General features: G+C 36.9%; 1 protein-coding gene across 14 annotated transcripts in view; it reads right to left on the reverse strand.

Annotated features, from left to right (window-relative positions):
- The window catches only part of PLEKHA5 (pleckstrin homology domain containing A5), a 256829-nt gene that overhangs the window by 37561 nt on the left and 200967 nt on the right, over positions 1–18301 (reverse strand). For 6 of the 14 annotated variants that reach the window (XM_081592278.1, XM_081592279.1, XM_081592275.1 and 3 more), the window contains 5 exons: positions 10137–10217; positions 4919–4954; positions 4331–4393; positions 3062–3142; positions 2778–2927 (listed from right to left, as the gene is read on the reverse strand). In XM_081592278.1, the coding sequence (XP_081448404.1) occupies positions 2778–2927; positions 3062–3142; positions 4331–4393; positions 4919–4954; positions 10137–10217 (411 nt within the window). Of the gene's footprint in view, positions 1–2777; positions 2928–3061; positions 3143–4330; positions 4394–4918; positions 4955–10136; positions 10267–18301 lie in introns of all 14 variants that reach the window. The other 8 variants (XR_014082634.1, XR_014082633.1, XM_081592282.1 and 5 more) reach the window with 3 other exon arrangements.

Here is an 18301-nt window from a genome sequence, read left to right on the forward strand (position 1 = left end):
AGAAAGCCTACAGATGAGATTTAAGTTAAGAAACCTATTTGGTAAGGGAAGAAATCATAGTTCAATTAAACACCATACATCTCTACAACTTTCTATTCAGTTCAGTTCAGTCGCTCAGTTGTGTCCGACTCCTTGTGACCCCATGAATCGCAGCACGCCAGGCCTCCCTGTCCATCACCAACTCCCGGAGTCTACCCAAACTCATGTCCATCGAGTCGGTGATGCCATCCAAACATCTCATCATCTGTCGTCCCCTTCTCCAGCCTTCGATCTTTCCCAGCATCAGGGTCTTTTCCAATGAGTCAGTTTTTCACATCAGGTGGCCAAAGTATTGGAGTTTCAGCTTCAGCATCAGTCCTTCCAATGAACACTCAGGACTGATCTCCCTTAGGATGGACTGGTTGGATCTCCTCGCAGTCCAAGGGACTCTCAAGAGTCTTCTCCAACACCACAGTTCAAAAGTATCAATTCTTTGGCGCTCAGCTTTCTTCATAGTCCAACTCTCACATCCATACATGACTACTGAAAAAACCATAGCCTTGACTAGATGGACCTTTGTTGGCAAAGTAATGTCTCTGCTTTTTAATATGCTATCTAAGTTGGTTGTAACTTTCCTTCCAAGGAGTAAGCGTCTTTTAATTTCATGGCTGTAATCACCATTTGCAGTGATTTTGGAGCCCCCCAAAATAAAGTCTGATACTGTTTCCACTGTTTCCTCATCTATTTGCCACGAAGTGATGGGACCAGATGCCATGATCTTAGTTTTCTGAATGTTGAGCTTTAAGCCAACTTTTTCACTCTCCTCTCTCACTTTCATCAAGAGGCTTTTTAGTTCCTCTTTCTATTATAGACACCAAATTGTGAAATAGTTTCCAATTTAATTTTGATTTGACTCAGGTTGTCATACAAATCCCAAGCTTTTCATTAGCTTGGCACTGACAGCTTAACCTCTCTTTCCCTTCCTTATCTCATATTTCCCACCTTCGAGTCCAGCCAGCTACTCAGTTCTATTTCTTGCTTCTCCAAATATGCCCTTCACATTCTCATCTGTCAGCTATGGTTCAGAGCGTTTTGTCCTGTATGGGCTGCCCTTCACTTCACCTTTCTTCCAAATCCTACGCATCACTGATGGACTAAATGACTACTTCCTTGTAGATAACATTTATGACGACATTATAAAAAGCTATGTAGATCTAAGGCTTCAGGATTATGGATAGAAGACCTGGAGTTGACCTCTAGGAGGCACTGCATTCAATTAGCTTTGTAACGCTGGGTAAGTCATTCAGTTCATTCATCACAGTTTTTTAATTTGGCTGCAGTGGGTCTTAGTTGTGTCATGCAGGATCTTTCGTTGTGGTGCAGGCTCACTTGCCCCGCGGAATGTGGGATCTTAGTTCCTTGACCAGGGATTGAACTCACATCCCCTGCATTGCTCGGGACCACCAGGGAAGTCCCAGATTTATCACATTTTTAATGCACATCCTATACTGCTGAATGCTAGAGTTACAAAGGTGAATGAGATATGGTTCTGATTTCAAAGAGATCACAACTGCAAGGATATTAAATTCTTAAAATATCTATATACGCCAGTGTGTAATTAAGAAACTCAGATGAGATAATGGAAATAACAGTATTTTTGTTTGTTTGTTTTAAAGAATGCTAAAATGCTTCAGTTGTGTCTGACTCTGTGTGACTACGGACCTTAGCCCACCAGGCTCTTCTCTCCATGGGATTCTCCAGGCAAGAATACTGGAGTGGGTTGCCATTTCCTACTCCAGGGAGGGAATCTTCCCAACCCAGGGATCAAACCTGTGTCTCCTCCACTGACAGGCAGAAGAATAGGTATATTAAATGTAAAGTACTTAAGAGTCACAAAAACCAAGTTATGATTTATATAAAACCATGGTATATTCCTTTAAAAGTAGTTTGTGTTTGGAAAGTCAATTTAGTGTTTAGAATGGAAGCTATGTTGAGAGTCTGGTAGCTTCCCAGCTGGGAAAGACCTCTCTTAGGTAAGTTATACTGCCTGAGGACTTTCTTCAAAGGTAGCTGCTCCCTAAACAGCCCACAGAAGGTACACACAAGGGTGTGTTTGCAGTTTTCTGTAACAGATGGCTTTTTTCCCTTTCAAAGGGCTGCCTGGGCAGGTGCTCTTACTATGTTTAGAAATGAGTACGTCATAGGCTCTAAAGCAGACTCTTTAAACTCATAAAACACTCAATTTATAAACTCTTAAGTAAGATTTTTAGGTTTGGTAATCCCAGGAGACTCTTTATTATAAAGTAACTGGACTATGGGTTAAAGGTTCTGCTAATTATATTTCTTACTCAAAACTATCATCTAACCTTAGATCACACTGCAGCTGTAAAATGGTAATGCTGGCGGCTTCTTAAAAGCATTTCTCAGGAGCCTTTAATTGAAACGGCTGGTTCAATGAATCCAATTATCACCTTCCAAAAATTATTCTAACATGACATTTATTTTCCTAACAGCAGCAACTTTTAACATTATAAAGAACTTTTCATCTTCATAATATATAAACAGGTGTGTTGACGTTCCCTGTAAAACTATTTCACAAAGAACACAAGGTCCACTAATTAAAAAAACAAAGACCACCCTTTATTTTTGTTAGTCTTAATTAATAGCAACAAATTAAAATTTTGTAATAATAAAGAAAAATCCTACAGAAAGCCCAATTAAAATCATATAAATTAAAAAAAAAAAAAAGAACTGCATACCATGCTGGTGTTTACTAGGAAGGAAACTCTGCTACTTACTGCAGTGGCTCGAGAGAGTTCACGACATGTGCTGAGCAGTCCGTTTTGTAAATCGTCCCTCTGAAGCACCACGGTCTGAATGGCTGCTGGGTTATCTGCATTCATTTCTATCTCTTGGCTGGCTGACAGCAAAGCTTGCTCAAGCGTGTACTATTATAATAAAAAATGATTACACTTAATGTTCTGCATCATCGAATTAATTCTTTACTACTTCAGTTATCAGTGTCCTGATAATCATCATATAAAGTAACATCAGTTGTAGATAATAAACATAATTGTCCTACTTTCTCCTTGTGGAGCTGCTGAAGTTTCTCCTCCAGAGCGTGTACCACTTTATCTTGCTCACACAGTCGGCTTAACTTGGCCTAGGTTACAGAGAAGATGTCTTTTGTTAGCAGTTTTTAATTTTTCCTGTAATTGGATTTAGGCATAACAAAAAAAACCCTCATATTTAAAACAGCCAAGGATTAGCTAATCAGGTCAATTTTCATTTCAATCAATAAAATAAAAATTAAAATATAGAATATAGAGATAGGATGCTTTAGAAAATGCACATAAACTAAAAAAGCATTTTCCACCATACTATTTAACTTACACAATTCAAAATATTCTTAGTAATCAGGCAGTCTCCCATGACTTCAGCAAATCATTTTAATGTGGTTAAGATATTTTCTCTACAAACTGCTGGAGAGTTTAAGTAACTTATGCAATCCTTTAATTAAAACACAGACTGGATTCTCTTTTTATATTTTTAAAATTATGCTTTTATGTTCTTCAGAAAAAATCGCTTCTAACTATAATACTACAAGTAAAAACATTGCCAATGGAGAAAAATAACTTTCAACAGTTTTAATGTTTTAAATTCTTGGTAATACCTCAAGTTTTTAATTATAAAAACGAGAGAGCACTTTAATAAGACTTGGGTCCTGCAATAAACCAGTTCATCACATATCTTAAAATAAAAACCCTGGACAAACAGTAAATATGTCCCAAGTGTTACTGCGTAATGACACAAGAAAGCAAGAAATTTGAGATTCTTTCTTTGTCATTTATCTATTAAAGTAACCACCTTATCTTTGTTAGACAGCACAACTCAAGCCACATCAGATGGGATACATCGAAATGGAAGGAGGTACAGCTCAGTGGAATAAAACCAGCAGAAATGAGGGAAGAATGAGATATAAATAAGGAAGTTAGTGATGTAAAACATGACTAACAGCAATAACAAAAGGATACAGTGACAGAATTTCTTGAGGTTGACACTTTCTCCAGATGACAAAGTTTTACTTTGTCTCTAATCCTTCATAATTTTATATCAGAAATACTCTTTACTTCCATTTAAATGATTCTAAATTTGTTCAACTGCTAACTAGGGGGATGGGGTGGGCAGAGGACAAATCAGGGAGTGAGGATTTAATTGAATCTAAGTTCAAAAGAAGAAAATGTTATTTATTTGATGTCATTTTGGAGGGCAGAACAGGAAATCTTTTTTGTCACACTTATTTCCAATGTTTTGGTAGAGCATTGATAGTATATTGCATGCTAATACTTACATCAATATCTACTTCTTCGGGTCTGTATTTGTATAATGTGCCTCTGCATTCATCCTGTGACAGCTATAAGGGAAAAAGTCACATAGCAACTTTAAAAATGATAAAAAATATACATTTACTTAGTCTATAGTTAATACTTTAATTTATATAACAGTAACAGAAATGGGTTTTTTTTAATGATTCTATACTTTTAAAAAGTTTAGTTCAAACACAGATCATTACAAAAATAGAAAATTATTGAACATCAATACAATCAATATGCAAGATACGTAAGAATGATGTTAACTTCAGCTTGTCAGACAAAATAAGAAGCTGGTCAAATAAAATTATGCAACACCTTAGGTTTTCCATTTGCGAAACACACATTATTTTAATGAAAAAAACTGACAAATACGATCAGAGCAGCTGTATTGAATCAAATCTCGAATCAGGCATTATTCCAGCAGTCAAAACCGTGCTTTCAACGGTATACACATAACCACAGAACTGTGTATGTGTACACTCAGATGCCAACACATCTTTGTACAATTTTATTAACAAAACCTAGAACACACTGTATACATATACGTAATATATAAACACACATACACAGTATAGACTTATCTTGTTCCTCTGTCTTAAGAACTAAAAGAATGGAGGAAAAGGATGGGTTTAATCGAAAAGAGGAAAAGCACTCAGAATCTCTTAAAACTGAAAGTCTACATTATAAATATGGACGGCCAAATTTCATAAAAAGTACGGATGTGTCTGCTGACACCATTTGTTTTATTATATTGTAATGAATTACTATTCATTGTATTTAAACATCCTATTTTCAGCTTCTTCCAAATGTCTTTTGGTCAAGCCAGTCCTTATTTCTGACTGTGCTTACCAAGATTTCAATAAGCCATTCCAGTCAGCTATACCATAGACTATATCATAGCACCTCTGCAGGCAAAACTGTAGTATTTCTCTTGTCTTTTCACCTTATACTGACTGCTAGACAGTGTAAGAAAAACATAGTAGGAAAATGTAATTGGGGCTCAATGCATGTTCACAAAATGGTATACTTTTTCCCAAAATGGGGACAGGAATAATGTATCCCAACTACATTCTAGATTGGAAAATTAAATTTCACTACAAACGCATAAGAATGTAAAAGTGACAACTATATACACCTTCTCTGTAAAAAACTGTTTGACATGTATATCTCAAGAAGGCACTATTTAAACAGTAGATAATTTTAAATGGATCTAGGAATGTGGAAATCAGAAGATTAAAAAAGGAAATAAGCATTCCAAACATACAACAATCAATCCTGGTTTCCATGTTTCACTTCAAGACATTGCTTTCACATACCTCATGCAAATGATTCTGTGACTACTTAAGGGGTATGCACAGTGATTATTAAACCATAAAACTTTCATAGAAAAGAACATCACATGAAAAATGAATTTAATGACAAAAGTCAGAATATTTATGCACTATTTTAAAATAAAGGCCACTGAATATGTCCTGAAAAGTGTCAACTGCCATTCTAAATAAAAGCACCTAGATCCAAGAAGGGTTTATACTTCTATCTAAAGAAAATAATGAAAAATAAGTTTTAAAATGCTTACATCCATGACAAAAAAAAGTCAGAAATGCCAAAATCAGTATTTCTCATTTATAAAAAATAAAAGATGTAAAGCCTTTAGCTGATAAATGTCTACAAAGACTTTTCTTATTTAATATTTAAAGTTAAACGCCAAACAGCTTTACTAAACCATGGAACATATAACGTGGGCATAAATACTGCTATATCTAGATTAAAATGTCATTTGCACCTTATATCCCAAGTCAAAAAGCCAAGTATTTAAAAAATGGAAACTCAGTAATTTATAAGAAATATTTTGGATAATGGTATAACATTTTTATTTAGGGACTCTCACTGCATTTTCATATGAGTTGGCATATTATATAAAGGAAAGATGTATATTGTGTACTTATAACTTTAGAATACTATTTCCTGAAAACTATAGAAGTAATATTATACACAAATTAGATTTATTTTGTTGTACCCGTATTTTTGGTACCAGTGAAGATTTATCTAAACCTTTTATCGACTTATTCAATAAAGATAACTGGATATCAACTAATAAAATCTTAAAATAATTAACCTTCAACTATACATTTCTTTTGTCTGTCAGAAGGAAAGCATGAGAAAACAAGATGGTTCTTTCGATAATTAACTTTTTTTTTTTAACTGGAGTACAGTAGATTTACTAAAAAATTAACTTTTAAGCATGGCCCATTTCCTATTACTGATTATAATTACTGATGACTTTTTTAAGAAAAGATGAATTTTTTTATTAAATTTTTTTTTTTTTTAATTTGGCCACACCACAAGGCTTGAGGGATCTTAGTTTCCCAACCAGGGACTGAAACTGAGTCATGGCAGTGAAGCTGCCGAGTCCTAACCACCGGACCACCATGGAATTCTAGAATACAATTTATTTTAAAAAATTTCCATCTAGAATTGAGGAAGTTTACTATTTTGTTCTCCATATCAAAATCCTACTAATAAGAAAAATTAACTTCATGAATACTCTGATTAACTCAAGTTCTACATGAAATAATGTTTCATGGCAAATTTTTATTCATTTTTCAAACACATCTTTAGCAAGAAAGTTCTGAGTTTGAATACTGTTGTTTGAGGTACCTCTGCAACACTAGAAAAGTTAAGTGACAGGGGGTTACTTAAGTAATTAATTCAGTTTGAGAAGCATATTATACAGACTTTACTGATTATATAAGGATATGCATTATATTATATTTAGAAATTCAGAACTTTTTCACAGTATAGTATCAAAATCTTTTTAAAAACTGGTTTGGCAATAAGTTCAAACAAAATCACTTTTGCCAATTAAAACTGAACCTTCTACAGTATCCGTTTTAAGTATGTGAAATATATATATGTGTGTGTGTGTGTATATATATATATATCTTTTAAAGCATATGAATATATACATAAAAGAAAAAACAGATCTGAGGGGAAATATTTCAATAAAATTAGACATGTCCTACAAAAACTCAAAAACGCTCTTAGGGCTATGTATGTATATTTGCTAATCAGTCTGTATCTTTTAAAACAACTGTCATGTGATTAATTTCACTGATATTAATTATACTATAAAAATTCTAGTACAAATCGTACTTGTGAAAGGAGATGGAATGATTAATAGAACCAGAGGAATTTTTAAACTTGATGCTCACTTAACATTTGCTTTGATTCAGTTTTACGTTCTTTTTATTTGACTAATTTTAAGAAAATTACTGGGACTTCCCTAGTGATCCAGTGGTTAAGACTCCATGCTTCCACTGTAGGGGCTGTGGATTCGATCCCAGGTCAGGGAACTAAGATCTTGCATACTGAATGGTGCCCCCAAAAATTAAAAAAAAAAAAAAAAATTACTGCCTAGGTAATTTCTCAGGTGCCCTCTTTCTTTTAGAAAATGGAAACACAGAGGGTCTCCTGAGAGAAAACCTGAAATGGCTATGACTCAGAATAATTGGTCATAAAACACTGTTACGCTATGTTGTGTTATGTCCTGTGCCAACTCTTGTGACGCTATAGGATGTAGCTCGTCAGGCTCCTCTGTCCATGGGATTTACCAAGCAAGAATACTGGAGGGGGTTGCCATTTCCTTCTCTAGGGGATCTTCCTGACCCAGGGATCGAACCCAAGTCTCTTGTGTCTCCTGCATTGACACATGGATTCTTTACCTCTGCGCCACCTGGGAAGCCAGTATTGCTACTTTATTTTCAGCTAAATTTCAGAAACCTATCAACACAGCATTGTAATGCAATCCCAGAAAAGCAAACCATCAGATGTACAACAAAAATTTTCATAAAGATTTTCTTTCAATAATAACACCAGAAGGGAAATCTGGAGAAAAACAAGATCTAATTTCAATTCACAGAAGTCTATATAGACAGAGTTTAAGAAATGTGTCTGTCACTTTTATCTTTCAGTGTTGCTCTACCAATAATTAACCATTTTACTACTGGCTAGTTAAAGAAAAGAATCATCTAAAAACTCCCTAGATTGAACAGCACTGATAGTCAATATTGATTATCTGGCTGCCCATATCTCAAACTCAGGCATGGCTGCTGCTGTTAGACCTTCAGTTCTTCCTGTTCTGTGCAATTTCAGGTTTTTTTTTTCTTTCAAGAATCAGCATGTGGAAATATGTGTATATAAATCTATTCCTCTTTCAGTATTCAAGGTCAGTGATGCTATGGAAGATCAGTCTCAGATAACCTCCATGTTTTTTGAAAAACTCCAGTGAGAACTTCTAGTGCAGCTGAATGATTTCAATCAGCAATGAATTCTGCACCATCAGCCCTGATTACTGATCAATATAAAAAGGAAAAATCAAACCGAAAAGAAAATCTCAGCCCTTATTACTGGAAATATACAAAACATGAACAACGAAAACACAACCTGTTAGAATAAAAGGCCTTCAATCTCATGTCAGTCAGCATTATATAAAATCAGAAACTGACAGCTTTGGATGCTGAAAAAGGTTATGAATTCCAGATCAAGCCCTAAGGTTCATTTGAAAAAGTGTGGCTTTTTGGAATGAAGTGTCAAGGTTCTATAATCTTGTGACTTTAAGAATGGAGACTCCTTTTTCTTTTGAAGAGTAAAGCTGTTTAACTTTAAATATTTAATAATTTATCTCCTTGTTGCAAATTAAAAACTATGCTCAATCACATACTCTACATGTTTTGAAAACTGGGCTCAGAAATAAGAGTCACCCTTCCGCCAACTGCTTCAGTCTCCCGGTTACAAGTTCCATCATGCAGACCTCAAGGCACCTTGAGGCAAATCGGAGACCTTTAAAGCCAGTGCAAGTTCAAGGTGCTTCTTTTTACCAGGTGCTTTTACATATTTCAATTAAAAGGTATATTCATTTTTCATGTTAGTTAATTTTCTTCACCAGTATGACTTTTAAAATATCGTGACAGGTCATAGGCCACAAGTTAATTCGAGGGTGTTGAAGTGGAAGAAGCTAAGCTGATGTTGCAAAACACACAGCTAAGAACATTTAGACCATGAAATACAAAAAAGAAAAAAAAACTGGAGAGGAATGTGTAACATGACTTCTTTTGCAGATCTGCAGATTACCGAGGTCCTAAATTCAACCCAGCCAACGCCATGGCACATATTTTGAGTTAGGGAAGAGAATGGGGTAAGATATGAAGACCATGACGGCTACAGAAGAGTGAAAAGAATACAGGGAGAAGTCACTCCCAGTATGGTAAGAAACAGGTATCTTTAGTTTTTACCACACCACAGTACAGAAACAAACCCTAAATAACTTTCATACAAATATAAACTATTCCTAAAACACTGTGGGGGAGAGAGGTTGGGGAGGTTGCCCCTGAAAGGGGGAAAAAAAAATTCTTTTAAGTTTTCCCTAAAAATCAGTTACAACGCTTTAATCAAAAATTAATGGCAAGTTAGTAAAAAATTTTTACACATGTACTGCAGACCTCCAAGTACATTTCAATCAAATACTCTGTACAAAAACTTCAAGAAAATGACACACTTAATATTCAACAGCAAAATGTTCAGCAAAGCCATGCGAAGAACTGCAGCGTCTTGAAAAGCATGGATGAGTTGGGTTGTTGTTTTTATTTTTTTTTTCCAAAGAGACAGAAACAAAAAATGGAATAAGAAAAAGACTAATGTTATGAGTAACTTTGAGGAAAAACCAAAACTGTCACTGAGGAGTTTTGCAGATGATAAAGCAGTATCATTCACTGTCCAAGACCTTACTTGCTGGTACAGTTGGGGTCTTAGCGCCGAGTTCTCAATCATTGTGTGAACCATGGTGATAATAGGTTCATTTTCTTTCATCTATTTCAAATCAGGAGGAGCATACAGCAAACATCAGTTTACAGCATAGCTAGATTTGAAAGACGACACTGTAAATATAGCCTCTACTTTAATATCTTTCTAAGAGTGCAGTTGTTTATATATTATCCCAAGGTTGTACAGAATCATCTTAATATAAGCCATTTCAAACAAGTATTAAAAGCTGTAAAATACTTCCAAGGTTATAAAAAGGGCTTACTAACTGCAATAAAGGGTTTTACTTAATAAACATAACCAATATAGTCAATTAGTGAATATCCTTATATACACTAGAACAGATGATAAAGCATCAAGATTCAAAGGATAAACTAAAAGGCAACCACCTATAAACTTAAAAGGAGAAAAAATGGCATAACTTAATAACTTACTTAGTAAAAAAGCTTAAAATGACATTCAGTTCTTTATAAGGTTATTTAGAAAAAACTTAGCTCTCAACAAATAATACCTTCTCACTTAAACAATCACACACTTTATTATTAATCTTGATATACGTTTATGTATACTCTACTTTGGATTATCTCAAAGTAGAACACCATATGCAGAATGATTTCAAAGCCGTGCAAACTAAAATTAAATCAGCAAAGATTCAGTGAATCTCCCAGCTCTTTAAAAGACTGAAATCATGTTTCACATTTCCAGCTATATTGTACTTAATTACTGCCTCTAGAAAAATATTTGTTTTAGCAGGCTCTGGACTCAAAAGTTAAAGCATTCAAAAGACAATTATCATTATATATAGACAGTACAAGGCCAACATATTTGTACCATTTGTAAGCAGCCAAGTCTGTTTATAATTGCAATTTGTGACATTTAGTTTACATAATTTTCATCCCCCATATTATAGAAAATAAGCATTTCTATCGTGGTTAACAAATGCTACTTCACTGATTTAATAAAATCTGCAAAAGTTTACTAATCTTAAGGCTGAATGCATAAGTAAAAATTAAATCTTGAAAACTATTCACCTAGACAATTTTATTTGCAGTCTAGTTACCAATGTTTCAGGTCAGTAATTTCTGTTTTAGCTGTCAAATGAGAAACCTTCTGTGACTGGTTTAATCTCCTTTTAAAAAGTTTTATTCTAGGTAAGTAATTTGTTTTTATATCTAGACATTTAATATTAGTTAAACTCAAACGTCTGTATGTCAGTAAAACTCGAATCTACACGTTGGTTGAACTCTTCCCCTCACTGTTACCCAGTAAGAGACCAAGGCATTTACAGGTGACCTCTCATGCACACAGGAAAGAACTGTGTTGATAGCAAGTACAAGATAAAATTTTAGTGTTGGGAAGTAACTTTTAAATAGACAACTATAGACAAAAATTTTTCTTTAGCAGAAACAAACTTTTATACAGAAATTGAAGACCTCTTTATATTTTAAAGTTTATGTTTTAAAGGGGTGCTTGTGATTTTATCTTAACCAAAGAGGTGCATGTGTGCTAAGCTGCTTCAGTTAAGTCTCTCTTTGCAGCCCTATGTACTGTAGCCTGCCAGGCTCCTTTGTCCATGGGATTCTCCAGGCAAGAATCCTGGAGTGAGTTGCCATGCCTTCCTCCAGGGGATCTTTCCGACCCAGGGGTTGAATCCGCATCTCTTTTGTCTCCTGCCTTAGCAGGCACGTTCTTAAACACTAGCACCACCTGGGAAGCCCAATCAAATGTTGATCTTGGAGTAAAGTGTAACTGCCTTTGGTTTTGGCTTCATCATTTGACTGCACTGATATAACTTTGTATAACGTGGGCTTCCCTTGTGGCTCAGCTGGTAAAGAATCCACCTGCATTGTGGGAGACCTGGGTTTGATCCCTGGGTTGGGAAGATCCCCTGGAGCAGAAAGGCTACCCACTCCACTATTCTGGCCTGGAGAATTCCATGGACTATAAAGTCCATGGGGTCACAAAGAGTCGGACAAGATTGAGTGACTTTCACTTTCTTTCTTTCATATAATGTAGGTAGCTTAGTCTCTCTTCATTTTCAGTATTATATCATTTTGATTTTCAAAGCAATCTCATCTACACTTGCTGTTTTTCAATAGCATGCCATGAAAAGTAGACAGAAGAGTACTTGATTCAGGTTAGGTGAGGGGGTTGGGGATTGGGTGGAAGAGGGTAGAAGGCCTGGGGGTTTGAAAGATGATCAAGAGCATAAATGTTTAAGAAATAATGCAGGTTGGATAGTCTCCAAACATAAGACACTCAAGGTCAAAATGCAACTGCCTGTGAAGTCTTGCAAATAGGCCCTTGTCACATGGCTGCTGCTGCTGCTGCTAAGTCGCTTCAGTCATGTCCGGCTCTGTGCGAACCCATGGACGGCAGCCCACCAGGCTCCCCGTCCTTGGGATTCCCCAGGCAAGAACATTGGAGTGGGTTGCCATTTCCTTCTCCAATGCATGAAAGTGAGAAGTGAACGTGAAGTCTCTCAGTCGTGTCCGACTCTGTGCGACCCCGTAGACAGCAGCCCACCGGCTCCTCCGTCCATGTCACACGGCTAGGTCTGTCAATATGGTGGTTTTTCACCTTTAAGTGGAGCTTCAACAGGGTGTAGACCAGTGACTAGTATTCAGACTTTAGACCTTTAGGAATTACTTTTTAAAATGTATTTAAAAAGGGAAAAGGGACAATATCGTTTCGGCAGAAGGGTAATCCGGCCTGATTTATTTAGCAGAATACTTTGAGAGGGTAAATATGCATGTTATACAGGGAAGCCACATTTTCGATTTAAAAACTGCCTCCATTTAATTTACCTGTCAAAGATCATTAACTATTAAACCACTAAGAGGGAGGACCTTGTGAGAAGACACTGACTTAGGAACAGAAACACTAAAAAACTACAAACAGCAAAAATAACATTTTAAAAATGACTATTTTTTTTAAAAAAGTATAGTCGATTTACAATACTATATTATTTTCAGGTGTGCAATACAGTGATTCAGTATTTTTATAGATTATACCCCATTTAAAGTTACTATAAAATGAGCTACATTCCTTATGCTAGACAAAATATTCGTGTAGCTTCTTTATTTTACACACAGTTGTTTATACCTCTTAATCCCCTACCTCTAACTGACCCCTCCCCACTCCTGTCTTCCCACTGGTCACCACTAGTTTGTTCTCTACATCTGTAAGTCTGTTCCTGTTTTGTTACATTCATTGGTTTGTTTTCACTTTTCAGATCCCATATATGAGTGATAACATACAGTATTTGTCTTTCTCTAACAAAGTGGAAGTGAAAGTTGCTCAGTTGTGTTCAACTCTGACCCCATGGACTATACAGTCCATAGAATGCTCCAGACCAGAATACTGCAGTGGGTAGCCTTTCCCTTCTCCAGAGGACCTTCCCAACCCAGGGATCAAACCCAGGTCTCCCGCATTGCAGGCAGATTCTTTACCAGCTGAGTCACAAGAGAAGCCCAAGAATACTGGAGTAAGTAGCCTATCCTTTCTGCAGTGGATCTTCCCAACCAAGGGGGCCCCCTGCACTGCAAGCAGATTCTTTACCAACTGAGCTATCAGAGGAAAAAATAACATTTAAAGTTACAAAGTGTAGAATGTCACAGAGACCACTTCTGAAGTTGACTACTTTTCATTATGAAAAATTTCAAATGTATATATCAAATCCTAGAATATTAAACTTAGAAGGCATCTTTGGAAAGTGACAATTTAGTACAGTAAAGAAATGAAAAATGTCAGCAGCTATTATTTTGAATTGTAGGACAGAATGATTATTTTTTCTTTCTCTATACTTCTCTGAATTTCCCCAATTTTCTCCATTGTATAGATACTGCTTTTCTAATTAAAAAAAAATGTTATTTATCTGAGAGTCAAGGATAAAAATATATAAATCGCAAATAAACTAAATTAATGGAACAACTATATCCTTTGCCAAACACCCCCTGGGGACACAAGAAAAAACTTCAGCACATGTGTTCATATCTGTTTAAGGTTGCTGGAGTCCTCTACTGCAGGAAGGCCCTGATCTAGAACTGTTTTCACAACCTTTATTCTGCCTTATGAAACTGTACGCATATCAAAAATTGAAGAAACGTTAACTAAAAAAAGTAAGCTACCTCAATGCATTTGTAAATACCTACAACTATCTTATCTTTTTTCCTTTTTATTACAGGCTACATCAGAAATTAAAGTTCAAGTTTATTTCTACCAGTGGTTCTGAGCCCAGAATCACGTGAGGAGCTTGAAAAGAACAAAGATCCTGACTTCCAGATAATGATAATGTACACCTCGAAAATCTCTGATGTAGACAGTATCATTAAAACATCAAGGTGACGGTCTGGCCTCAAGATTCCTTTTGGCAGAAGTAACTACAATGTTCTTTCTCAAAATGTTGAAGTCAGTCAAATGTAATCTGAGCACAGTGAATGTTCTTCAGTTCACATACTCTTAGAGAATCTCATCTCACTCAAGTTGGAGAGGTGGGTAAGTCTATCTACAGAAAGAAGAAGCTGGGGGACCATTTCAGAATTCCCTTGGGCATCACACCCACCTGACCAAGGGCTGCTCGGATGCCTGGGTAGTGGGCTTCTAAGAATGATGTGCACAGAGGAGTGGTCCTGTACATGGTGGCAGTCCCCTTGTATGTAGCATGCAATGGCTGAGGGCAGCTAAACACAACACTCAAGATCTCACACAATAGGAGTTTCGTCCCCATTAAACAATTTCACTGACAAGTCTGGCTCAGTCTCTTGTGGGGTCACTGCTCCTTCCTCCTGGCTCCTGGTGTGTACAAGGCTTTGTCTGTGCCCTCCAAGAGTCTGTTTCCCCAGTCCTGTGGAAGTTCTATAATCAAATCCCACTGGCCTCCAAAGTCAAATTCCCTGGGGGTTGTCTGTCCCTTTGCCGGATCCCCAGGTTGGGAAATCTGTTGTGGGTCCTATAACTTTCTTAACAGTGAGAGAATTTCTTTGGTATAACTGTTCTATATTTTGTGGGTGGAGAAATAACTTCAGAAAGAATGAAGAGATGGAACTAAAGCAAAAACAACACCCAGTTGTAGATGTGACTGGTGATAGAAGTAAACTCCAATGTTATAGAGAACAATATTGCATAGGAACCTGGAATGTTAGGTCCACAAATCAAGGTAAATTGGAAGCGGTCAAACAGAAGATGGCAAGAGTGAACCTCAACATTTTAGGAATTACTGAACTAAAATGGACTGGAATGGGTGAATTTAATCAAATGACCATTAAATCTACTACTGTGGGCAAGAATCCCTTAGAAGAAATGGAGTAGCCCTCATAGTCAACAAGAGTTTGAAATGCAGTACTTGGGTGCAATCTCAAAAATTACAGAATGATCTCTGTTCCTTTCCAAGTCAAACCATTCAATATCACAGAAATCTAAGTCCAAGCCCCAATCACTAATGCCAAAGAAGCTGAAGTTGAATGTTTCTATGATGACCTATAAGACATTCTAGAACTAACAAACACCCAAAAAAGATGTCGTTTTCATCTCAGGAGACTAGAATGCAAAAGTAGGAAGTCAAGAGATAACTCGAGTAGCAGGCAACTTTGACCTTGGAGTACAAAATGAAGCAGGGCAAAGCTAATATAGTTTTGCCAAGAGAACGCACTGGTCATAGCAAACACCCTCTCCCAACAACACAAGAGACAACTCTACACATGGATATCACCAGATGATCATCACCAAAATCAGATTGATTATATTCTTTGCAGCTGATGATAGAGAAGCTCTATACAGTCAGCAAAAACAAGACCGGAAGCTGACTGTGGCTCAGATCATGAACTCCTTATTGCCAAATTCAGACTTAAATTGAAGATAGTAGGCAAAACCACTAGACCATTCAGGTATGACCTAAATCAAATCCCTTACAATTATACAGTGGAAGTGACAAACATGTTCAAGTGATTAGATCTGATAGACAGAGTGCCTGAAGAACTATGAACGGAGGTTCGTGGCATTGTACAGGAGGCAGTTATCAAGACCATCCCCAAGAAAAAGAAATGCAAAAAGGCAAAACGGTTGTCTGAGGAGGCATTACAAATAGCTGAGAAAAGAAGAGAAGCCAAAGGCAAAGGAGAAAAGGAAAGATACAACCATCTGAATGCAAAGTTCCAAAGAATAGAAAGGAGAGATAAGAAAGCCTTCGTCAGCAATCAATGCAAAGAAATAGAGGAAAACAATAGAATGGAGAAGACTAGGGATTTCTTCAAGAAAATTAGAGATATCAAGGGAACAGTTCATGCAAAGATGGGCACAATAAAGGACGGAAATGGTACAGACCTAACAGAAGCAGAAGATATTAAGAAAAGGTGGCAAGAATACACAGAAGAACTGTACAAAAAAGATCTTCATGACCCAGATAACCTTGATGGTGTGATCACTCACCTAGAGCCAGACATTCTGGAGTCTGAAATCAAGTGGGCCTTAGGGAGCATCACTACGAACAAAGCTAGTTGAGGTGATGGAATTCCAGTTGAGCTATTCCAAATCCTAAAAGATGATGTTGTTGAAAGTGCTGCACTCAATATGCCAGCAAATTTGGAAAACTCAGCAGTGACCACAGGACTGGAAAAGGTCAGTTTTCATTCCAATCCCAAAGAAAGGCAATGCCAAAGAATGCTCAAACTACTGCACAATTGCACTCATCTCACACACTAGCAAAGTAATGCTCAAGATTCTCCAAGCGAGACTTCAACAGTATGTGAACAAAGAACTTCCAGATGTTCAAGCTGGATTTAGAAAAGGCAGAGGAACCAGAGATCAAATTGCCAACATCTGGTAGATCATCAAAAAAGCAAGAGAGTTCCAGAAAAACATCCATTTTGCTTTATTGACTACTCCAAAGACTTTGACTGTGTGGATCACAACAAACTGTGAAAAATTCTTAAAGAGATGGGAATACCAGATCACCTTACCTGCCTCCTGAGAAATGTGTATGCAGGTCAAGAAGCAACAGTTAAAACCGCACATGGAACAACAGACTGGTTCCAAATTTGGAAAGGAGTACGTCAAGGCTGTATATTGTCACCCTGCTTATTTAACTTATATGCAGAGTACATCATGCAAAATGCTGGGCTGGAAGAAGCACAGGTTGGAATCAAGATTGCTGGGAGAAATATCAATAACCTCAGATATGCAGATGACACCACCCTTATGGCAGAAAGCGAAGAGGAACTGAAGAGCCTCTTGATTAAGATGAAAGAGGGGAGTGAAAAAGCTGGCTTAAAACTCAACATTCAAAAAACTAAGATCATGGCATCCGGTCCCATCACTTCATGGCAGATAGATGGGGAAACAGTGGAAACAGTGGGTGACTTTATTGTTTTGGGCTCCAAAATCACTGCAGATGGTGACTGCAGCCATGAAATTAAAAGATGCTTCCTCCTTGGAAGAAAAGCTATGACCAACCTAGACAGCATATTAAAAAGCACAGACATTACTTTGCCGACAAAGGTGCATCTAGTCAAAGCTATCGTTTTTCCAGATCTGTGAATCGGACCGTAAAGAAAGCTGAGCAGCGAAGATTTGATGCTTTTGAACTGTGGTGCTGGAGAAGACTCTTGAGGCTCCCTTCGACTGCAAGCAGATCCAATCAGTCCATCCTAAAGGAAGTCAGTCCTAAATATTCACTGGAAGGACCGATGCTGAAGCTCCAATATTTTGGCCAACTGATAGGAAGAACTATCTCATTGGAAAAGATCCTGATGCTGGGAAAGATTGAAGGCAGGAGGAGAAGGGGACGACAGAGGATGAGATGGTTGGATGGCATCATCGACTCGATGGACATGATTTTGAGCAAGCTTCGGGAATTGGTGATGGACAGGGAAGCCTGGTGTGCTGCAGTGTATGGGGTTGCAAAGAGTCGGACACGACTGAGCAACTGAACTGAACTGAAACAATTTTAATAACCTGATTGAACCTTTACTCTCTGCATATCATTGAATTGGAAATACTTGATCTGTTTTTGCTCCTAATAATCCTAGAGATAGGCTAGTGGTTTCTTTTACCAAATCACCTCTGAAAACTATCTACCTATCAACGTCTCTATCTCTCTCTCTATTTTATTGAAACATACTTGACTCACAATGTTG

This window comes from Giraffa tippelskirchi, chromosome 4 (assembly GCF_054371585.1).
Source record: "Giraffa tippelskirchi isolate mGirTip1 chromosome 4, T2T-mGirTip1v1.2.pri, whole genome shotgun sequence".
In the NCBI taxonomy this organism is placed as follows: Eukaryota; Metazoa; Chordata; class Mammalia; order Artiodactyla; family Giraffidae; genus Giraffa; species Giraffa tippelskirchi.